Source organism: Aulonocara sp. 'chitande type north' Nkhata Bay, linkage group LG10 (genome assembly GCF_057382095.1).
Source record: "Aulonocara sp. 'chitande type north' Nkhata Bay isolate Kocher_YH1m ecotype deep benthic linkage group LG10, A_spYH_male_GT1.1, whole genome shotgun sequence".
NCBI lineage: Eukaryota > Metazoa > Chordata > Actinopteri > Cichliformes > Cichlidae > Aulonocara > Aulonocara sp. 'chitande type north' Nkhata Bay.
This window is the reverse complement of record NC_141353.1, coordinates 13,833,588-13,857,318: the sequence shown is the minus strand read 5'-3', so window position 1 is coordinate 13,857,318 and position 23,731 is coordinate 13,833,588. Positions and strand designations below refer to the sequence as shown.

General features: G+C 39.0%; 1 protein-coding gene across 3 annotated transcripts; it reads right to left on the bottom strand.

The window, feature by feature from the left end:
- Positions 1 to 108: 108 nt before the first annotated feature.
- thoc2 (THO complex 2) lies at positions 109 to 23,692 on the bottom strand. Of its 3 annotated transcripts, XM_086308339.1 has the most exons (39): positions 23,541 to 23,692; positions 20,990 to 21,045; positions 20,386 to 20,477; positions 19,929 to 19,980; positions 19,739 to 19,809; positions 19,464 to 19,585; positions 19,236 to 19,369; positions 18,446 to 18,606; positions 18,194 to 18,286; positions 17,859 to 18,014; positions 16,187 to 16,359; positions 15,786 to 15,981; positions 15,640 to 15,678; positions 15,379 to 15,509; positions 13,510 to 13,611; positions 12,766 to 12,850; positions 12,111 to 12,204; positions 11,907 to 11,987; positions 11,712 to 11,808; positions 11,274 to 11,391; positions 10,988 to 11,167; positions 10,683 to 10,847; positions 10,094 to 10,369; positions 9,753 to 9,894; positions 9,303 to 9,460; positions 8,776 to 8,904; positions 8,553 to 8,684; positions 8,252 to 8,436; positions 7,432 to 7,607; positions 7,129 to 7,231; positions 6,562 to 6,947; positions 6,202 to 6,260; positions 4,634 to 4,669; positions 2,550 to 2,675; positions 2,345 to 2,411; positions 2,089 to 2,234; positions 1,914 to 1,990; positions 1,183 to 1,229; positions 109 to 1,091 (listed from the first exon to the last, which is right to left on the bottom strand). In XM_086308339.1, the coding sequence occupies exons 1-38, from the start codon at positions 23,603 to 23,605 to the stop codon at positions 1,202 to 1,204; spliced, it is 4,689 nt and encodes a 1,562-aa protein (XP_086164465.1). In that variant the 5' UTR covers positions 23,606 to 23,692; the 3' UTR covers positions 109 to 1,091; positions 1,183 to 1,201. The 3 variants fall into 3 exon arrangements, 1 of the variants encoding a protein (XP_086164465.1); XR_015131260.1 differs by lacking the exons at positions 109 to 1,091; positions 1,183 to 1,229; positions 1,914 to 1,990; ... (1 more) ...; positions 2,345 to 2,411; positions 2,550 to 2,675 and having other exon boundaries at positions 5,160 to 6,260; XR_015131261.1 differs by lacking the exons at positions 109 to 1,091; positions 1,183 to 1,229; positions 1,914 to 1,990; ... (2 more) ...; positions 2,550 to 2,675; positions 4,634 to 4,669 and adding an exon at positions 4,703 to 4,839 and having other exon boundaries at positions 5,160 to 6,260.
- Positions 23,693 to 23,731: the final 39 nt, after the last annotated feature.

Genomic DNA, 23,731 nt, shown 5'->3' with positions numbered 1-23,731 from the left:
TTGTTTTATCCCCCCCCCAGCCCAGCTGAGTGACTGGCCTGCAGATAATCCTCCTTATGCATGTCCTTACATTCATGGCAAAGAAAAGAAGGGAAGATAGACACAATATCAAACTGACACACTAGGAAAACTATTATTTATTGTTTTTGTTGTTGTTTAAAAAAAAGAAAAAGGAAAAAAAAGAGAAAAAGCTTACACTCATTGAGTACAGCAGATAAAATCTCCAAAAGTCATTTTGAAACAGCCGTATTTGGAGTACAGAGTATCAGATTTTGTGTGTGTGATTTTTTTCCTTTACAATTCTACATTTGAATCAACGTCAAACTGACATTTTTATAAATTATGTAAAAACCTGTTTAACACGAGGGGGGAAAAAAACCAAAAACACAAAAGAGCTGTATGGGACATTTAAAAAAAAACAAGAAGTACAGAAATAACATGATGTGAATTTCATGTTACCCTCTTTATTATTGTACACAATATACAAACTGGTTCTTTGTATCATTTTACTCACATCTACCGTCTTACTCGGGTTAAAAGGTGGAGATAAATAAATAAAAGTATCTACGTATCTCAAAAGGATATGAGGTAAGTGAGCATGGAAAGCATGTTAACTCCAATAAAACAAGCAAAAAGCAAAAGCCCGACACTGTACAAAAAAGTAGACATTTTCAAGCATAAGATTATTGAATCTATGACCAGATGCAACCAAGAGATCATTTCATACAGTAACCACATTTCTAATTAGGATAATAACACTGTGATTACGGCAGCATGTTGCACCCATATCAAATAATAATAATAATAATAATAAACAAAAAACAAACAACAAAACAAAAAACGGATACAAATTCACCAAACAAAAAAAAAGTTTCCGCTGGTTTACCGTTGTTTGAAATGGAAAAATAATGAGGTGATCTTTAAGTTTAGATGAGTAGAACTAACAAGACTTGAGGTGGAATTTTTACAAAACGAAAAAAAAACTAAAAAAGCCAATCAGGCCAAAAAAAAAAAAAAGAAGAAGAATATGGGTTCACAACAGATGGAGTTGCAGATGTCTCGCAGATAAAAGCACAGCTTCTCCAGTTCCGCTGCAGCACGTGGATCGAAGAGGAAGAGAACAAACCATGAGACACGGAGCAACGGTTAAAGCCACTTACAAAGAAACTGTATGTGTCTTACCTTCACTAATTAGTGCACATTATCTGTGCTTGTCAGAGGATTTATGAGTACGACTGTTAAGGAAACGGTGAAATGCTCAAAGATGAAACAGCTGCTCATAAAAATGTAGTGACGAGAAAATTCTTTAAAGGTTGTTAAATGAGTGCGTGGCAGTGCTGAGAAAGTCCTCTAAATAATACACCGACAAAAGAAACCCACAACTAACTGCAAGTGTGTGTAAGCCTGCCTGATATGAGGTGTATAAGCAAAGGGACTGGCACACTGGCTCTTTGAAATGTCCATCTAGAAATATGAAGTTGAAGTCACATGATCAGTTTAGACTGGCGCACTGGGCCAGAGGGGAAATAAGCCGACCACTAAATGTTCAAATAAGATGAATCAAACAGTTCAATGCAGAGGTTAAGAGCGCCAGTTAAAAACAAGCCAGCGGGGCTTGGTTGTAAGCGTAAATGTGGCATCTGCTGCAATCCTTATTGGATCTGAGTGTTTGTACGGACACATAATATACTAAAATGAATGTAATTATCCCATAATAGAAAACAAATTCAGTGCCGCGAACAGCTGTAAGTATCTTTGAAACGCTACTTAACTTGATAAAAACTGTATTTGGCTAAATCAGTTAACTCCATCTACACTGGTCGGGATTTACAGTCTGAAATAAAGACGGCAATTTACGAAGAGTTCATTAAAATCACCTTCACACTGAAATGTCGCTTTATATTTAAGGATATTGCTTTTTCTCTTCCTTTCCTCCACTGCTGTCCCTCTTCTCTTTCTTTTCAGACTTCTCTTTGTCATGTCTGGACTCCTGCAGCACAAAAAGAAACAGAAAAAAAAAGTACATAATGACAATAAAGTCCTTTAGTCGACGGCTCAGGAGAGTGCACGACAGCGACTGAGTCTGACCTTCTTGCCGCCAGAGGACGTCCGCTCGGGTTTCACAGAGTCGGCCTTCTCTTTACTGGATGATTTGGATCTTTTGCTCTTCTCTTTCTCGGCCGACAGCGGGGAGTCACAGGAAGGACTTGTGCTCTTGCTGTTTTTGGAGGCATCTAAGAACAAAATGTTGGCTTATATTAATTTTTATTTTATGTTGTCCTTGTTTGGCTGAGAGCTCCTTCAGATTTAAAAAAAAAAATAAAGACAAAAAAAAAACGCTTACTGGTCCCATTCTCATCCTTTCTGCGTTTGGCTTCTTGGCTCGTCTCACGGTCGTTGACAGTGTGGTCCTGATAGACAAATGACATGATTTAATAATAACTAATATTTCAACTATGTCCTTGTTGCTACTGCCTCTCCCTCTAATATGAAAACTAAATCTGAAAAAAATCCATTTCACATAGTTGATGAGGCGGTTAGACACTGACTCTCTTTCGCTCTTTCCGCTCTTCTTTCTTCTCTTTGGATCGGCCTTGTGTGTTCTCTGAGTCTTTCTTCTCCATCTCCCTCTCTCTGCTCTTGGACCGGGCAACTGAATTGAAGTTCATGTGGTGCTGGAAGAACAATTACATATGAATAGAACAAAACAACTCAAACAGACAGCAGTGCCTTTATGTTAAGTGTTAGTATAACTTTAAACATAATACAGCACTGCAGGGGGGGAATATGCCAACAATGGTGGTAAAACAAGTAGAAAAGTATTTACTATTGTACTTTTCCTAATCACTCTACATTGATGACATACTTCCAAATACTGACTGGTATTCAGTCATGTGACACGTGACTACTAACTGTTCAACAAAGAGTTCACAGTGGCTCAGAGTGGGCTGAGATCTGCATTTAGACTAAGGTGGAGTTGTTTGTCATTATGAGAACAACAACGAAAGAGTCCAAAGGAGAAAAACCATCTGTCAACTCATTTAAAGTCAAGTTAGTTTGTGATTTGTTTGTTGCAGTATGACTGACACTCAGTCTGATAGTTCTATTACATAACCCGAAAGGTATGTTTGACACAACATGCAAGGGATTCGCTTTCAGTGAGAGCTATGAAATATACTTTTCAGAGCAGTTTGAAAAGTCTTACACCGTCTTTCAATACAGGAGTTACAGCACAAATGTTGATAAAGGGCTTATGAATCTAGATACATAGGCATGCGAACACATCTTATAGTCTTAAGTCAAAGGCTGACATTATAAACATAATATAGGCATCACTGGTGGCCTGCGGCCAACAATGACGTGGATGAGGCAAGTTGATTGGCTAGCAGCTGACCAGGTTTCCACTGGTGGATTAACTTGTGAAGCAAACTGGCTGAAATGTACCATCACTATTAAGTAGTTTTTTCTCATTAACATGTCAATAAAAGTCCTTCATAAAAATGTTTGAATAATTTAAATATGAAGAACCCAAAGGTAGCTGCAGTGCCTTTCTAGCAGTGATGCCTGGAGCATGCTGGGGTGAGCCTACAGGGCAGAGCATATCCCACTACATTTAGTTCAGTTATCATTTTTCCACTAAAATAGATTTATAATATGAAACAGAAATCCCCTAATAAATTAGTTATAATACATTAGGCTATCAAAGTAATGAAATTACCTTCATTTGAAGTTGGAGGGTAGTCTAATCTACTGGCTCAGAGGCAGAGTAGGAAAAAATGTTATCCTGAACCCATTATAATGAATAACTATTAATTAATAAAACAATCTGCGTTGATTAAGTTTTAAGATTCACAGATTCTTTATATTTATGATTAAAAATATAAACCTGTTACAATCAGCTGGAAATGAAGGGACACTTGAGTTTATATCTACTTTGTCTTGATAAAATATTGCTGTCCAACAAGAAATATGGCCCTATAACAGCACATAGTACTCAGTAACTGATGGTTTTCATTATAAAAGTGTACTGTGTAATGCTACATATATTAGTTATAAATTTTTAAGGACACAGCCAGCTGGGACTTCATGTTATTGTCTGGTATTTAATTTGCCCTTGCTGACATAAAAAGAGGTGAACAAGGTGAAGATACTTCAACAAAACCTGAACATAGCAGCATTACGGTTTGGTATTTATGGCTTTTTCATGTTTTTTGTTTTTTTAAGGTCTGCAATGACTTTACTTATTATTTAGGCAATGAAGCTAATGATTCTAGCAATTGACTAGAACCATCTTTTTAAAAAAAAATACCTTAAAGTTGCTGCTAAAAATCATGAAAATGAATACAAGTCATGTCTAATTCACCTAAATGCAGTCTTTAGCTGATGCAGTCTAGTGTAAGCTACATGCACACTTCTTCCAAGTGGCAGGTGTAGTTTAGCAGGAAAACATTTTCTACATGAAACTGCACATTACAGCTTTGGCAGTTCACACGAGCGACTATTTTTATTTTATTTTTTAAAGTGTGAGAACAAAAGACCGAATCACATGATATCAAACACTTTTTCATGTGAAAAGCTGAAGACGTTTTTGACTTGTGAACAAAAAGCTAGGAATAGAAGAGTTAATTCAAACCTTGGATGTGGACTCCTTGGGTTCGATGCTATTGTCCTGTAGGGATGAATGGAGATGACAGATGAGCTGGGAGGGGGTGGGGGATTGGGAGGAGGTTGTCAGACAGCAGCAGAGAGTTGGAAAAAGGGGTTGGGGAGGTGGGGAGTTGGGGCTGGCCGGACCAACAGCACACTTCTCCCTTGACCTCTGACCTTCAAGGACTAAGGCTTTGACAAGGTTATAACATAGAGGAGAAGTCATCATCTGGAATTGCAATATTTAAAATAGAAAAACCCTGAGCATATATGAAATAACTGCTAGTCTTAATACTACAGACATGTCTGACCTAAAATAGAAGTCCTACACCACAGCTGGTTTTCAATACATCTAAAGTGCAAGTGCTGAAAGTAATGTATGTGTGCGTGTGTGTGTGTGTGTGTGTGTGTGTGTGTGTGTGTGTGTTTGTATATAAATATATAAGACAAATCACTCAATTTCTTATGTGCTTGATTGCATCCCTACATAGGTAACTGTTGCTGTCACTTACAGTTCAGGAATGGAAAAGACACATGGAGCCTATTTCTCTGGTGGAAGGGTAAATTAAAGACCTATCACAAGCTTCCAGTGGTTTGGGCAACGCTCCAGACGATTCAGGCTTCGCCCACTCTCTCCCTCACTGCCTCTCTCTTTGCAGGGGTAGGCTTATTTTCTTCTGTATTTTTGGTAGATTGAAAACTGCAACATTCACATTCTCCGTTGATCTCAGATGCTGGTGGCTCTGGTTTTCGACTCATTGCTTGCCAGGAGGTAGTACAACTGAAGATCCCATTGGCTGGTAAGTCGTAGGGATAGCACTGAAGGGGGGGAGAGGGGACTCGGCAGGACTGACTGGACTTGCATCTCGTGACGTGCAGACTCCGTGAAGGACGTTTCAACAAGCGGAGATGGAAGAGGGACTCAGCTGCAGCAGAGGCACTCCTACAGCAGGGAAGATGCTGGACACCATCCATCTTTGTGCTGCATCCGGGGGACGTTGCGGGGTTAGCGAAATATTTCACATCACAAAAAACAGGAACTCTTCACAGCTCAGAAAAAAGGAGGGGGGAAAAACTCTTGGGCATCATTTCAAGTAGTAAAACACTGCTCCGGGTATGGGGGGGAAAAAAATTGCCTATGGAGCGCTCTTTATTTGGCAAGCCTTTTTTTTTTTCTTCAGGTGAGTATTATTCTCAAAAACAAAAAAAAACAAAAAACTCCACATGGAATATAGAAATGCTTAAAAAATTTCTTTCTTCCCAAGGCACACTGATTGCTTTCATTAATATGAAAATAGGTAAATATTTCAATATGAAAATACTCAATATACACAATATTTTCTTGGCTAAGTCCTTGAGGAGATCTCTCCCAATTCTGCAAAATATCATGCGTATGTCCATGGAATGCTTTCCAACTCCCATGGCTATGGTTGGGATTTCCGTGTGCGACAATTCTCCTTTGTTGATCTTCTGGGCTGCTGGAATGTGCAACGGCAGGGAACGCTCCGGCAGATAGAGAAGAAACTGGCACAGCCTTCCTCAAGCCATACTAACCTTAACAGACGAGGAGTGGGACGGGGAAGCGTGACTGTCGAGCTTTCGTCTTTTGTGATCTGTGAGAGACAAGCCGAGCGACACTGGTGTTAATTTGTGCATTAGTGCCATCCATTTAATGTCTTACAAACATGCTACAAAAGGTAAGAAAATGCTGAATCTAAATATTTAATTTTACTTAAGTGAATTCATGTGATTTACAAATGTAAAGCATGTCAGCATCCAAGTGGACAAACTGTCGCAGAAGTAGAAGAATAAATGAGATGAAGTGTACGGACCTCGTAAGAGGCCTGACAGAGAAGTCAAAATGTTACGGCACACTTTCATGAGCAGTCTAACACCACTGGAACGGCTTCTTACCCCTCTCAGATTCAGCCGACTCAGATCTGGGACCTGGTGACTTGAGGGACCCGGCCACAGCACTCCTGTCTCCTTTCTCCTTGCTCTTGGCCTCCTTGACAGCATCACGCTCCCTGGACGGTTCCATGGGCTCCCCGTTCCCGGCTTTGACCTTGTCGTCTTTTCCACTCTTCTCCTCTGGCTTCACTTTCTCCCTGTCTGCCTTCGGGGTCTTCTCCTTACCCTCTCGCACCACCCGCTCCTCTTTCCCTGCCCTCTCATCTCTCTGCTTTTCCCGACGGTTCTCCGCCTTTGCCTCTGGTGTGCTGCCGGGTGTCTTTTCTTTTTTCTCTTTTTTCTCCTTCCCACTCTTCTCTTTGTCGTCCCGTTCTTTAACGGCTTTGGTGCTGCGGAGACATTTTTCCTTTTCAAAACCATTTCATTGAAAATGCTTCACAGAGAAATCTTCTGAATCCAACACTCAATTATATTTTATTTATACATTGCTGTATCACAAAACAAACTGCACACACTTTCAGCAGCCGATGAAACTGGTGGATTTTTTAAAGCTTCGTTTTATTCTCCTACCTGTTGAGAGCACCGTTGCCATTGCTGGTGGTCACTTTGGCTGCTGCACTGTTGGCTTTGTTCACTGGCTTTGTGGTCCCCTGAGATTTATCCTTGGCCCGATCTGCCCAAAAAAATAAATAAATAAATAGTCGGACAGGGTTTATTAAAATTACAGGCTTTCATATTGGAACTGAAGCACTGAGTGTTTATGCTGCATCATTGTGGGAAAATAGTAATATAGACATACACAACAAAGAATTTAGTGTTTGTCAGATTAGAGAGAAAGGTGGTAGGTGTCACACTTTAAAATCCTTCACTCACCACCATCCTCTGAAGTCCCCTCCTCGGTCTTGCTTGTGTTAGTGGCAGGCTTGCCTGTGCTGCCGGGGCCGTTCTGTTGACTGGCAGGTGTGGCGCTGCGTGCTGGCTGCTCTTTGTGATGAAACTCATTCTCAGGGACCATGTGCACCTTCTGGCTTTTCAAGCGACCTGAATAACTGTAAGACGCATAAAGGGTTTGCAACAGCAGAGACAAAACTTCTAAAAGAACTTCTCAGTGTCACGCAGTGCAAGAATTTAACTTTTAGAAAGGGGTAAATATCAGGTAAAATAAGCCCCATTGTATATGTCTAATCATAGATTGCACACACACACACACACACACACACACACACACACACACACACACACACACACACACACACACACACACACACACGTATGTGCTGATCAATATCCAATACCCAACACAATTCTTTCCTATACACAGTGAAAACGTTCACGGAACAACATTCACTGCATATAGGATTTTTACTCAAATGTTTATAGAAATCCAGGTTCTGTCCTGTCTGCATACTTAAAACAATGGACTTGCTTTGTAGCTTTAATGGGTCAGTGGCATTAGGTTCTTCCAATTAAAAGTCACCTTACCACCTATTAAAAGGCTCAATTATCAACACTTAACAACTATCTCCACTCTAGGGCTAAAAATCAAGTGCACCAACCCATATTTTAACATAATCATCTCAGCTACAGATACAAGCTTCCACTCCTACATGTCTGATAAGAGTTCATAACCCCACTTCACACGATAGATGTTAACTATAAGCTCCACATAGAGCTGATCAGCACACAATGTTACCCCATTGCTAAGGCATAGAGGTCTGGTCGCTTATCCTTCTCTTCAAGGCAGATCTTGTGGACACGGCACTCTAGTGCTTGGCCCAGGTTCAGGACCTTCGGGTAGCAGGGCAGGATCTTGGTAAGTACTATTAAAATGTTCCTGATGTGGGTGTAATCTCCTGTTTCCAAGCAGTGAACGGATGCCTGGTTGGGGGAGAAAGAAAGGGTGAGATCATGGTTAAACACACACCATTAAGAGCAATGCTTAAAATCATTTGGACTGAATATAATAGAAAAGTAATGGTGAACAGACAACTCACTTTAGTCAGCATGTAATGCCATTTATGAACCACATGGCGGAAGTTTTCATAATCTAGCTGATCTGCTTTGTTTCCTCCATCAAAGCCTGTGGCTCTGAAGATGGTGAGGAAGCCGGGATAATTGGCACACTCCTACGACCGCACAAAAACAAGAAAGATTCACATCCAGCTCAACACGCAGCAGAAATTTTTCCAGGTACACAGAACATGTAGACATGGACACCTTCTCATAGATGGCACGGTCGCTGTGCCAGCGGGTCACCGTCTCCAACATGCAGCAGAGGAAGCGTCCATAGCGGTGAGACTCATTCTCCGTACAACTGGCCACAGTATAAATGATAGCAGAGAACACCTGCCAAGGGAACAGTGGACAGATTTTACTTAACGACTGAGGCAGCATGATCTATACATTATAATGTGCATGTATATTATTGGAAAATAAGGGGCAGTGCCCACACAAATTATGGTAAGTGTTCAAGCTTTTATGCTAATCATCATTCAGCTGAACCTTCTTAGTATATCACTTCAACCTAACATGATTCACTTGAATGGTTGAAGAACCACTCAATGATAAAGACTTTTTATTTTAATGGATTATTTCTACTCCTTCTCTTCTGCAGAGCGGGATGAATTAGAGCCTAGTTTATTAATCACATTATGAATATTTATTATTTTTCTTTCTAAAGCACTTTGGCTTTAAGAAGCTCTAAAAGTGGAGGTTAAATATTGTTGTCATGCGCAACCTCTTACCCGGTCGTAGCACAGTAGGGTGCAGAAGTTGGGAGTCTTCTGCTGATGGACAAGCTCAACGAATCGGGCACAGTACACCGCGTCGATGGATGAGAAGATGCAGCGAGGGAACAGGCAGAGCTGCAGGAACTTTGTTATGGTCTCATTTTTTGTGGATTCTGTCAGTAAGCATTTAGATTTGTGTTGGAAAAACAATGGACATTATATCTTCTCTCATGAATGATCCCATTACATCAGCTTTATTCCCCATTATTACATTAACTGACAGCCATGCAGCTGCTGGATGTTTGCTTAGTGAGAAATGCTTGTAAATAATGCAGCAGAATTTATATTTATAGCTTTCTCTTTGGGTCAAAAGAAAATTGATGCACTACTTTCTTTTCTTATTTAGAAAGACTGTGCACAAGCTGACTAAGATACATCAATACCACCAAACATTAAATCACTTACTGGCCAATAACCAGTTGTCTTTCTCCAGTTTGAGGCGGTGTAGAACTCTTTGGACATGCTCCAGCTGCTTCTTCTCCTCCTCCTGTAGTTTTTCCTGCAGTGCAGTGCAGCGTTCCTTCTCCTTCTTTTTCTTATTCAAGGGCTACATTGGAAATAAATCAAACAAAAAACAGTTAAATAAATACACCCAATTACTGATCACAATCATTTTACAAGTACTTCACACAGATATTATCTTAGTCCTTAGACTTTAGAAATTACACTGATTAAAATCAAAAACATCATTTCTGTAATAAATCTGCAATCTGCTGTCCAGCAACAACTCTCAAAAAGCTACTCACTATCTCAGGGTTCTCCTCAATTTGCTTGATCTGCGCCTTGAGCTTATTGACCTCACGCTCGTAGGCAGCATGTGGCACGGCCAAGTCGTACATGGTGAGGGACCAGAAGGTGGCGTAGAACTGAGGGCGGAGATCATCCCAGACCCTGGCTGGATGGAGCGATACCACAGCTTCATGCACCGGTGTCATCACCTGTTCGCAGGCCGCCACATACTTGTGCACCTTCTGCTGCTGCCGATTACCTTTTTCTGCCTTCTTCAACTCATCATACTTAGACTGCATGAAGAGAGCATGAAGTTAAAGGACCCTGAATTTTTTCAAGTTAATAAACAATATCCATTTTAAGCAATTCAAGCAAAAAACTAAACTAAACTTGTGAAGAGACAGATATACCATAAAGTCTTAAAACTTCAAACTTAAACAACAAAGTTACTTTTTAAAATATTTCCATTTTATTCATAAGACTCGAGTTCAGTCAGTTTTCAAACCCACTTTTTGAAATCTTTGTTTCAATGAGGGAAATCAAGTCCATAAGGACTGAGACAATTCAAAGGCAGTATGTTGAAAAAAATTAGAGTGATCTACTCACCAGTATCTGATGGGCATACATTGGCCTAGACAAGAAGAATGCAGCGTCATGTGGAGTGTGGAACTGGTTACAAAGGATGTCAATAGAGGGAACCCGCTTGATGTAGTCCTCCGTGCTGAGGTTGGAGGCCAGAAAACCACCAAACTGCACTAGTGTGTCATGACACTGCAGGAAGTAAATTATTAATTATATATAGGAACAAATGAAACATAGTCTCTTAAGTTTTTGTTGTTAGATGTGTTTGAATTTAGTTGTCAAATGCAAGGTCAGTCAACTGTTTAATTTTACTGTGAGAGGGTGAGTACCTGGTCATACAGATGTCCAACAAGTTTAAGATGTTTCTCTCCACCCTCCAAGAAAACCACGCCGTTTCGTTGCTGGGCCATGAGTAAACACAGCGGTAGTGCTAGTTCGTGATCCAGAAGCACCTCCTTCAGACGCTGAGACGACTTTTTAGTGTTTCTGATCTGGCCGAAGTATCCACCCTGCAAAGAGAATCAGACTCATGATCCGTGCACCTGCGCTGAGATTAAAACAACGGGCTCAAGAAATCTTACAGCTCTTTCTAACGAGACTGCATTAGTCTCATACCTCGGCTTTGAGTTGCTCGCCTCCCGTCATGGCTTCTAACTGTTCCGAGGTCATCTCATCGGTGATCTCAATGCCAGCCATTTTCTGCACCACTTCTTTCAAGATCAACAGGTCAAAACTGCAGTAAAAAGAGTGAAGTTCCTCATATGTTTAAATAAGAAACATATAAAGCAAAGTAGACAATGACCGCCAAAAACAACCACATGCTCATCTCCTTAAAGACATTTTATGATATTTGGGATTAATTAAATCTTTTCTGATTTCTCGGTAGTGATATTACAAGTTGTACAGCAAGTTTGTATCTTTTATTATTTGAAATGATTATTAAAAAATATTTTATCAGGCAAAGTAATATGAAAGAAAAAAAATCCAATGGTCCTTGGACTCGCAAGTTAGTAATTCTATGCCGTCTCTGCTAAACAGTTTGTATCCACTCACCTTTTCCCTGCTTTTAGTTGATTGGTGACATATTGAAGGAGGCCAGCCAGCTCAATCGGGTACTTTCTGAACACAGCTCCACACAGACTTGCCAGGCCTTGGCGTATCAGAAGAACAGGTGTTTGTTAGATATTCATTAAAATATCAAACAATTTTTTTTCTTTTTCATGCAAATGAAACCGTGAAGCCACTCACTCTGAAGCCACGAGGAGATGGTAGTGTCATCGTGCTTCATCTTTTCCTTCTCAGGATTGGCCAGAGCCTCAATTATGCAATCTGAAGACAGAGTTAAAAGGAACAACACAGACGGACAACTCCCTCACAACTCAGAAACGCACACACACTTGTTAACAAACTGAAAAAAGGACAAAAAAAAGAGAAAAAAAAAGTGTAGGATACAGGCCAAGACATCGTAGTTGAGGGATGTGAGGTATTTCAGGGAGTCGACCACGGGGCTGATGAGGTTGTCGTACCATTGTATCTGAGACAGGATCTGCCATAAAACAACGAAGGAGGAGGATGAAAAATGACATTACACATTACACCACACCTTATAGCATTTGTCACATATATAAAAAAAAAAACCAAAACTGTGTCTGAACACACTGAAACAGATGAGATGCTCATTTGAGCAGTCTTATATTGTGAGGTGCACTGATTTGTTAAAATCAGTCTCCCAGATGCAGAACAAAATGCCCTACTGATGTGTATGAACAAATTTCATTCAAAACATTTTGCTTTTTTCCATGCAAACATTTCCTGCCATTTAGTTTTTGCCAAGTGACTATAAATTTGATTAATGGATGTAGAATTTGCAAGCAGGACGCTAGACATGAGCAATTCCTCGAAACCATGTAATCGGAAACCAAGCCTGCTGTAGGACACAGAGAGAAATCTTACTGGCAACTGTATGGAATAGAAAAGAAAAAAAAAAAAAGGTGCCACATGTCTAGAGAAGTATTTCTTTACGGCCATAAAAATGCAGGATTGGTTGCTCTTTGTAGTTTGTGGACACACACAGTAAAATAAAATAATTGCAATAAAAGGGACTTACATAATCAAAGAGGATGGTGGGATTACTATGGCTCAGTTTTCCAATCTGCCTTCCAGATTGTTTCACGTTCTCTTTGGTCAACCGCCTGAAGAGTGGAGCAAAAAAGGAAAAGAAAGGGAGGACAGGGGAGAGAAAAGACTTAATAACACAAGATGACACAAAGAGCACTGTGAGCAAAAACTGTCACTTCTATAAGTTTCAAAGCAGTTGGAAAATGTTCTTACGGTTGTCATCTTAAAATAAGAGAACTGTTACTATTTTTTTCCCCAGTAGCAGGACAGTGTTAGGATAATTACTTGCCCAGCATCAAAAGTAAGTCCCCCTTTTGCTACAAAATCCTCATGTTTAACTGTGCTTAAAACAAAGCTTCACTTGAAGTGGTTAACTAAAAACCAAACAAATCTCTGCATATTTCTATTAAATGTCCAACTTGAATAATAATACTATTACTACTAATAATAACAACATTTTTTTACACACACACACACACACACACACACACACACACACACACACACACACACACACACACACACAGAGTAAACTTTAATTTGCTCCTGCTCGTTTAGTGTCATGCAACGATAACAGTGATTAATATTCAACTATTATCCAAAATTTGTTCCTGAGTTTAGTAATGTACCACACATCATTGAAAGGTAATATGAAATTGATCAACACTTGAAGATTCAACAATATTAGATGTTGAAAAGATGATCCAAAGGCACAGAAAAACATTTTACTTACTTCATGATGTATTTGGCCCTATCCACGGTCTGAGCTTTGACTTTAACCAATAATGGATGGCTGGAATATGTCTCATTCTTCCATTGCCCATATAACCGATACCTTAGAGAACACATAATGAGAAAGCAAAGGTAAAAACTTAAAAACACCTGTAAGAATGGCAGTGTATGACATATTAAGAATCTACAATTTCACATCTATAAGAACTCAGACTAGAGCAGGGCGATATGACCAAAAATATTTATCACAATATACATTTGAAAATCTGCGATAACGATATAACTGACGATATAATTGACACTAGACAAAATACTTTACAACTCCACAACTTTATTAGTGCAAAAAACCCATCAATGTATTTTCACTGAAACAAGCAGCTGTTTTTTTAATCTGCATTAAAGTTATATAAAAATTAACAGTGCGAATGCAAATTCCTTGCTGACAGTTTAACCAAAAGGCATTTCCAGTGGAAATTGGCCGACATATCCTCAGCATAACCATGTATAATATCCACAAAAGAGGTTATACACACATAATACAGTAATATTATGTTGAAGCACAGTACGTATCACTCCGCGAGGCGCCTGCCTACGATAGCCGTAATGCTCCGACAATCCATCAAGCGCTGCGGCTTCGTAGCTTAGCAAGGTCGTACTAAAACATTTGACAGATTTTCGAGCGCCGTGTACATAAAATCGTTTCGAGGTCAGTAAACACAACCAGAATTCATACATAAGGCACACGGGATTATAAGGGGCACTGTCGATTTTCAGAAAAATCAAAGGATTGATTTTAAGTGTGCCGTATTTTCCAAACAACACGGTAATAACGACGGCCCGCTAGCATGCGCTACCAAAAATAGTGCTTTGTTGTGTATCTGACGGACGAAAGCCAAACCAGTTCCACACCACTGAAGTTGCAGCATTTTTACAAATCAATTCAGGTTCATCCATTTCATTCAATAATCCGCTTTCGCCCTTCTCATTCTGCGTCGCCGCCATGCTTTTTCCGCCATGTGCGTATGAAAACAAAGGCACTGCGCATGCACGTTTTACCCATATTCTATCGCAATATTTTCTTATCGTTGCCCAACATTATATCGGTATTACCGTTAAAGGTATGATATGGCCCAGCCCTAACTCAGACCACGCTTTCAAGGGAGTTAAGTTCATTAAACTTGCAGTTCAGAGCAGTTTAGGAATTTTCTTATGCATCTTATTTGCTCTTGTCAAGACAGCAACGTGAATGTCTAATTTGTATCACATGCTTCACAAAATTAAACCAATAATTAACCGTGTCATTTTTGAAATAATAACACTAATAAAAATGTTTTAAATGCATCTGCACATTAGTACTATGACAACCCCACTGGCAAATGAGCTACAGTACCTGCCCATTTGTAGTATACAGGAAATAATTTCTTTTGACATTGTCAAGACAGATCAGTATGCAGAAACTTTCCCTGTATTTCAAAGTGCAACTATCATACGTAATCTACAAGTTTGTATTATCATCTGACAAAGTGACATGTACAACCAGAAGTAAAACAAATCCTCTGGGAATATGGAGCATCAGTGCCTATCAGCGCTGTGTGAAAATGTCCCATCAAAGGCTCTAAAAATAAAATTCTTGCACTGCTTAGAGGAATAGAAAAGTATATTGCACATAGAGCCACGGATCTCACTTTGCATAACCAAGCATTGTTTTAAGAACTGAGTGTGACTGTGTGTGGTAGTTGTTCTTTGGCAGCTGGTATACACCATCCTTGAGCGACGCCTGAGGGTTTACGAACCAACAATTACACAGCACCACATGCGGTGAGTGATACTATGGTGCAGCAAATGAGTGTGAGTCTGTGCGTGTCCTTACCTATGCTGGTAGGGAAAGAGTTTGAAGAGACCCCACAGCTCCTCAGACATGCAAGCATTGCACTCCATCAGAGAGAGTGACGGGAGTAGCACCTGGTCTGCAATACTCAGGAAACAGCTCAACAGTGTGTCCTACAATGAAGATACCATTAACATGAATAAGCTTCTCAAAGTTACATAAACTAAAAATTAACCCATTAAATATAGATAAATAAATAAATCAGTGTTTCTATAGGTAACAACCATGTGACTTTATGCTCACCATTTTGTCTTTCACCTCAGGTCTGTTATCACTTTGGTACTGAGACAAAACAAAACAAAACAAGAAAAACACAGAATAGCAGTCACAATTAGATGAAGGCTGCATTGCAGATGTGGAAAACAAATAGAGGGTGGTTTGTGGTGTACCTCTTTCATGAATGCCTTGCCAAGACGCACAATCTTGGCAAAGAGGATAGGGTCATGGGAGAGGTGAGGGCCCAGGTAGCAGAGCATGCTGAATGTGTCCTTCCTTAGGTCCTCAAAGCTCTCTGCAGGCTGAGGGGCCCGCTTGCTCCTTAGTGGGTGCATTACACATCCTCTTGCCCCTTTAGGAACACCAGCCCTAAAAAAAATACAGAGGAGCATATCAAAGTTTGTGTTTAATTTCATATTTTTTCCCAAATCAGTTCTCCATGTCCCATGTCCCAGTGGGCTTGTACACATAAAACTGAGAAAAATTCAAACCAGCTGTAAAATAAGATGTACTTGTGCATTCTTTTGGCTCTGACTACACATGGTGTGCAGTAAATGAAACATGAAATCAGCACCTTCTGTAAAGAGGCTCCACAGTCAGGTGCACAAGCTGGCAGAGTGCCAGCGCGATGGCCTTGTGAGAAGTGGCATAGAAGGAAGGCATCTGGTCCATAATACTCTGGGCATGGTGCCAGTCTCCGATCCTGAGCAGCGCTTCCAACAGACCAAGCTTCTGGTTATCAGGTGGCTGTAAGCACAAAAAAATAAGAGCAACTAAGTGTCTGTCTATTGTTAAATATGCCAACGTCCAGTAACATTCACTAATGTAATTAAAGCAGACGCAAGAACTAAGCACAGCTGCTGTCACAAAACAAACTGACAAAGAGGCTGCACTAAGATGTTAGTGCCTTCAGTTGCACACCATACTTCTTGCCTCTTTATTTGCTGGCATCAATTGTTCTCTAGCCTACACCGTCACATAGGGCTGCTCGATTATGGCAAAAATGATAATCACGATTATTTTCACTGAAATTGAGATCTTGATTATTTGACGATATTTATTTAACAATAACAATGTATTGAATAATGACTTTAAAGACTGTCAAAAAATAATATAAAATAGTGTGCAAATACTGATAACAGTGCAAATGTTTGCAATATAAAAAATAAATGAAAAATGTAAACATCTATGTTAAGTGAACTTTGCAGTGTTGCTCTGTGGTGCAGCTACGACACTGTAGCAAAGTTTACACACTATGTCTACGACTCCGCGAACCCATAATGTTTCCACACCACTGAAGTATTTTTTACCTCTCTTTTCAACCAACAGCAGTCACTCTCCTCTCCAAATAACTTCTGCTTAGCTTTCCAAGCTTCCCTCGGGTCCTCTTAATTGTTGTGACACGTGTTCAAAATGCAGAGGTGCGCTCGATTTGCCACACAGAGCAGCGTGAGAGTAAAGCACGAGGGAGGGGCTAATAATCGGCTCAGTCATTTTTAATGATTGTTGAAAGCCCAGATCGTAATCGAGATTAAAATTCGATTAATTGAGCAGCCCTACCGTCACACACTGAATCAATGCTTTTGTTTGGAGAAAGTCAGAATTTTATATTTTAGAAATCAAAAAATAAGAACATTCGTTTGGAAACTGATATTTTGACATCTCTTTTATTTTATCCATAGCTATCAAACCTTGTTAGTACAGTAAAGTTCCAAATTTTTTTCTACTAAGGAACCCTTTAATGATTAAAAAAAGCAATTTATACAATAAAATTAGATTTTTTTATGTTATTCTCTTAGCAAAGTTACTCTATTTCAATCCAGTGAACTACAACGAAGCTTAAAACTGAGTATGATAAAACGCTTTAACTGAAAAAAAGAACAACTCAACTTAAAACTAAAATAATAATAATGTGAACTTTAAGAACTACTAAAATAAAAACATTTTTGCAATGTTCTGAACTTCAGTGTTCTGTAAGACACTGTCTGCATCATAATAACAAAAACATTCAAAATAATAAAAACCAAACTTAAAAAGGAACAGTTTAAACAATAAAAAAAACGAAACTAAAATCTCAAAACTCACTCTGGAAAGTAAATGAAGTAAAACCAAGTAAAATACACAACTACAGTAATTCTGCTCCAAGTAGACAGTTCTGCTACAGTTCCTTTTTGTATTGCATCACTTCCATCCATCCTGAACAGACCTGCATGCAACCGTAATAAGAAAAAAAAAACCTTCATCACCTTGTCATTTTTCTCCTCTTCCTTCTCTTTGTCCTTTTCTTTGTCCTCACTTTTCTCAGAGGGCAACACAACCATGACCAGCTTGCGAGCTATCTGCTTTGCCTCTGAGATGTCTCGTTTGTGCTCCTCTATGATGGCGGCATCTAGTGGCATAAGCTGGGAAAGCACGAAAACAAAACAAAAATTCAGTCTAGAGGCGATGCTTTGTCCACAAGAGTCACAATTAACATATTTGAACTAACAGTAAATTTAGGCATATATGATCCATAAGCCTAGATTTAGTTGATGTTATAACTAATGTAGTAATTAGCTGGATTTGCAGGTCTCTTCCTTACATGTACGTAAAGATCTTCCAGCTCTATCAGGTTATAGTGAAGGAGAGCAGCAGCAATATGGTAAAGTGACTTTGGGGTTTCCTCATTGGGCTCCTGAAAAAGAACATAAATCAACAAAGAAAACAGAAGTGATAAATATGATTCAGAGATTACAATTATAGGAGACATTTTAAAACACAGGTAATAACTTTGAGGTCATTTACTATACTGCTAGACACAGTCTGGCTTCTTTTATTTTTATGATGTTCTTACCTGGTAGAATTTGAACTTAAAGCCCAGGATGTGGCAAAGGGTGAGAGGCTCACACATGTAAGACTTGATGAGGGACAGGAAGAACTCATCTTGGTCAGATCGACTCTCATACACCTCCAGAATTATGTCCAATACTCGGTTGGGGTCTAGGTTGAAACATCCTGCAGGCAAAATAATCAGGAAAACTAAGCAGCCAAAAAGGAGAACTTAAAACAGCTAGTCCACAAATTCTGCTGCTATAATGCAAGGTTAACACAGAACAGGAGAGCCACCGGACCTCCTTGCGGTAGGGGACAAGGATACAGGTTTTTATTTTTAGGTCACCCCTCTGTATCTGAACTGCCTTGTAATACTATTCCTTTGATCTCAGACTGATGAAATCCAATATTGTTAATTTATCATACACTAAAGTAACCACACATTCAATTTAAAATCATCACTATCCTGATGCATAATATGTGGTAGAGACACTGAAGAACATTAATAAAAAGTACTGAGTTTATAAAGTCTGGTTAACAAAACTGATGCTGAAAACAAAGAGCCACGACACTGAATAATGGCAAGAAAGTGTGATTTTTCAAAGCATTTTACAGTGAAGCAGACCTTAGATCATTTGGATTTAAAATGTAATTACTTTATCATTTAATCCTATTAGACAACAGGAAAACATAATCTCTCCAGCCATGGCTATCAGTGACAGAGAGAGAGATAAAAACACCCTTAAGAAGTGTGTAAACGATAACAGAAGCACCATGTGTGAAGCAGTGACAATGAAAAAGCAGTTTGTTACCTATGAGGGATTTGATGCTCTCCAGAACAATATGGCTGGTAATATTCCCCGACAGGTCTTGGCCTAGCTCAGTGATTAGTTTGGCGTAGCCCTCGTTCTCCTCTCTTAGCAGGTTAAACTTTTGCTGTTTGTAACTGAAAAGAAAAAAAAGAAATGTTACACAAATCTTGAAAGGACTTATGAAGCACCTTATCTATGCCTACATCTTTATCACATTTCTATACTTACAATAGTTTAGTCTTGATTTTAACAATTTTCTGATTGAACTGATGGGCTTGTTTTATAAGTCCAAGGGACTCGAGAGTTTCTGGATCCAGCCTCTCTTTCAGAATGGCTTCAGGGACACAAAACTGGGGGGGGAAACAAATTTTTAAAAAAAGAGGCAAGTAATTAGTTCATTTTCGTACGTTATTAGAGACACGACAGTCAGTAAGGCCTCTATAAATTTAAATAGAAAGTGGCATACAATTTGTTCTATCAGCTGATAAGAAAGTAATACTTACCAAACATGCTCCGACCAGCTGTGTGTAATGGTCACGTTTGTTTTTTTCTTCCAGTGCACTAGTCTCTAAATCTGTGAAAGTAAACAAACATTAAAAACAAACAATAAAAACATATCAAATCAGATAATGTCGTCATAGTACTAAAACAAACAATCAAACAAATAAACAAACTCAAAACCAGAAAAGTTACCTAGTATACTGAACACATCTGCTAAAACTGATGGCATGTCTTCTCGGAGTTCCTGAAAACAAACCAAAACAAAAGATAAGTAAAAATGTTTAAGGCTTGGCAAAATCTATTGTTACGAGGTACAAAGAAGCTCTAACAACACAACTCCTGTGAGTGGGTAGATTTTGTTTCTTTAGTATCTGTAATTTACCATCATATCTTTAAACAGACGTATAATTACACAGAAATACTGAACACATTATGTGCCAAAATAAAACGATAGTGTTTATACACCTGACATACAGAACTTTATACATAAAAACAAAATTTGAGATGTATTGCTATTGGGCTAATAATGTTAAACCATGAGGTGGTAATAAGAACCCCCCCCCCCAAAAAAAAGAAAAACACACAAAACAAAAAAAAGCCCAACAACAACAACCTTGAGGTAAAAACAACAAGCTAAAAACACATGTACCATCATGTCCCCAAGGACGCTGGTGACAAGATCCAACTTGAGGTTCCCCTGTACAACTTGCCAGCAGAGCTCATATAAGGCAGTCTGTATGTCTGTAGGGGTAACAGATAAAAGCACAAGCCAAGTTTTACGTAATACTAAAATAAAAAAAGTAACTGAGAAATAATTCATAACATAAACTAAAACATCAAAGATTAGTGTAAGTGATTCAATGCAGTTGAATAAACAAGGAAAGTATTTCCTTTACTGTCACAACGTGATAGTAAAATTTGTCCTTTTGGACATAAAATCACTTGATTACAGTGTTATCTGAAATTTTGTGACATGTGTCAGCACACACACCAAACAGAAATCTCCACATGGGCTGCTTAGTTCCCTTCTACCTTCCAGCCATTGTTACACGTGGATAGTACCGTGTTTCATTGATTTAATTTTTTTAAATCTACTTATTATTTAAATTTAAATAATTTTAAACCTTTTGCATTCATTTTGGAAACTATGAGAATTCCCAAGGTGGACGTGTGTACATGAGGAGCAAGCTAAAATACAGTGACAGATGCATACAAGAAGAGTATTAAAGGAACGAGGGTCACACTCAACTCACCTTTAATTTCACTTCCATGATCTGCTTTCTCTGTAAGGTCTTTGCAGAGTTGTACACTATGAAGTAATGAGAGAATTCTTTTTTAGATTAAACTAGGATACATAAACATGATGATGAAAACCCTTATAAAGCTCAATGAACGAACCAGGATGCATGAAAACTTATTTAAATCCGTTTGTTCGGTGCCAACAATTTCTACATAACATTATTCTTGTAATATCCCGTTCACTTCCTCCAAGTTATATTTCTAAACCACATAACACTATACCTTTATTTACACCTTAATCCAGTCTTAACATTACACCACAAAAAGCTTTAGGTTTATCCTAATTATCAATGTAGTAGCTCAAGAAATATTATATTACCTACATTGTCACTACACGAGTATTTATGCTGAAACTGCTGTGTTTGTATATAACAATAGCACTGGCTCTTATGTTTGCTGGATTGATTACTGACTGAATCTTTGGGCGGGACAACCCTTACCTTCTCTGTTGCCAAACGCTCGCACAGATTTATAGTTAGTATTTACTGAGTGCCATGTTTCTCCCTCTTAAATTGACTGTGATAACTTAGCTGGTGGATTGAAAGACTTAACGGTTCACCCAGTTGACAGCTTGACTGGTCTTAAAATATCAGAAGTAGTGATGACAAAGGCAGACTAATAGAGCACGTTCTGCCAGGCACATCCCATTTATTAAAAGGTACAATTACACACACTGGAGCACACTAGCTCCTTTCCTCTGTAAGAAACGCAGCACAGTCCATCAGCTTAACTGTTAGTGATAACAGCTTGTCAGGTGCTAAACACACTGTGAACAAGAAATGCAAATGCTACAAAAAGTCAGTTACAGCAAACGGACACCTTGGATTGCCAGAGCCTGTAAGGTCAAATGTGCAAAGCTGCTATTTGTATAATGAGGCTGACACAACATTTTCACCACTTTAAGCTAAACCCTGGTCTCTGGGACTGGTTAATTGCAACTCACCTGGCATAAATAAATAATATTTTTTTTTAAAAAGTAGATCCAGATGTCCACAATGTTTTATATCAATGAATTATATGGCTTAAAAATATTGGTTACGTAATAACAATGTGATACTTATCAACATGAAAACCACATTTTCATTTGCTGCCTGTCATTACAGAGGATGGCATCTCACTGTGCTGCCAAATCACACTTTCACTGCAATGTACTCAGCTTTGCTATAACGGGTAATTTGCCTTGATGGAAATACTTTAATAGTTACCCCGTAGTTGCAACTGTTTGGCACAATTTCCAGTTAAAGTACTATCAGTTATTGACACAAGATAGTGGAACGAGAGTTTGAGTTGGTGCATCCCACTGCAGGCCTTTCTTAAATATGCAAGGCCTACAGCACATAATCGTAGCTAGTACTGTGGATGAGCCTATTGTGTCTCAGCTCACAGGCGATGGCAGTACTCAACATTAATGCGTGAAATTATTATTCACGCAACGTTTTTCTTGTATTTTTTGTTCTGAAGAAACTAATTTTAAGATAACAGTCGCCGTACATCAAGGTGTTGGGAGAGGCTTTTACAGTACTGCTTAAATTATTAAGTTTAACATGTAATGTTAGTGATAAAGTTTACTCTGATAATCGAGATGTCTTTATACAGTACCAAGCGCACAGATGTGCATCGATGAATAACCTTGGCTATGTCCACAGTCTCTATGCAAACCTTACAGCGACTATCCTACACCAATATCTAGGTGAAATTAACGCCAGCTAAGAAAAGTATGACGTTAGCTGTAGCTAGGTTAACATTATGATTAAAATATTCATCTCCTAAAATATATATCGTCAAATGATACGTTTTGTTAAACTGAATCAAAAAGCGTCATCTTTATTCTTCCAGGCTTACCCGACTAAACATTAAAGCATACGAAAAGGAATTCAACAAAACAATTACTGTAGCTAACGTTACGGCTAATCTGCTAAAGCGTTTTGTCAATGTCCGTTGTTTTCCCTCCACACGATTATTTAGTGTTAAGGTTTATAACAGGCTGCCCAAGGGGTTTTCTCGCCAGCTAATACTCGGTTGTCTGCTCGAAGTTGATAACTGCTAATTCCTTGAACTTTGGAAGTACATTTATTCCACTTTACTAGATAGTGCGATATCGAAGCAACAGAAGAGTATGCTATGTGTATGCTAGCTCGCTTAGCGTTAACAGCCATAGTGTTTACACATTGACGGCGAATCAAATGGGAGCGTAAAGCTAGCCTTACTGCTAGCAGACAGCATTAGCTTCCACGGTGACGTTCAAAGCCATTGACGTCTTCTTTTCACAAGTCTAACAAATTAACTGTATTCAGTACTCAGGAACTAAATTACATGTATTGTTTTTTTTAAGTAAGTGACACTTGTAAGCCACTTTAAATTTTAGCTGCTTGGCTCAAGCTAACACACCTAAAGACCGGCCTTATATTTGAATGCTAGCTACGTCATTCTCGATAGTTTTTATTCGTAAACAACGGGTAAAAAGATGCAAAATTCAACACTGCCTTGAAATTCAGATGCACTCACAACTCATGTTTTCCTGTTTTTTCCCAGTTTTTGATCCATTCACTAGGAAGGGTAAGTGTCGCCATCTTCCATGCACACAGCCCGGATGTCTAGTTTATCATCATGGCACACACAGGGTCAAATGTGGTGGTTAGCCGCCGCTGCTAGATCACTGGTGCATTGTGGGACATCGACAGCTGTGCGTCCGAGGT

What these genes read in the sequence shown, in the direction of transcription:
- thoc2 (XM_086308339.1), bottom strand. Translation starts at nt 23,605, where the DNA reads ATGGCGACACTTACCCTTCCTAGTGAATGGATCAAAAACTGGGAAAAA. An exon ending in GAGCATCAAATCCCTCATAG is followed by an intron (nt 18,607 to 19,235) that starts GTAACAAACTGC and finishes TTTTGCCTGCAG; the next exon opens with GATGTTTCAACCTAGACCCC. An exon ending in AGACAACTGGTTATTGGCCA is followed by an intron (nt 9,461 to 9,752) that starts GTAAGTGATTTA and finishes GCTTACTGACAG; the next exon opens with AATCCACAAAAAATGAGACC.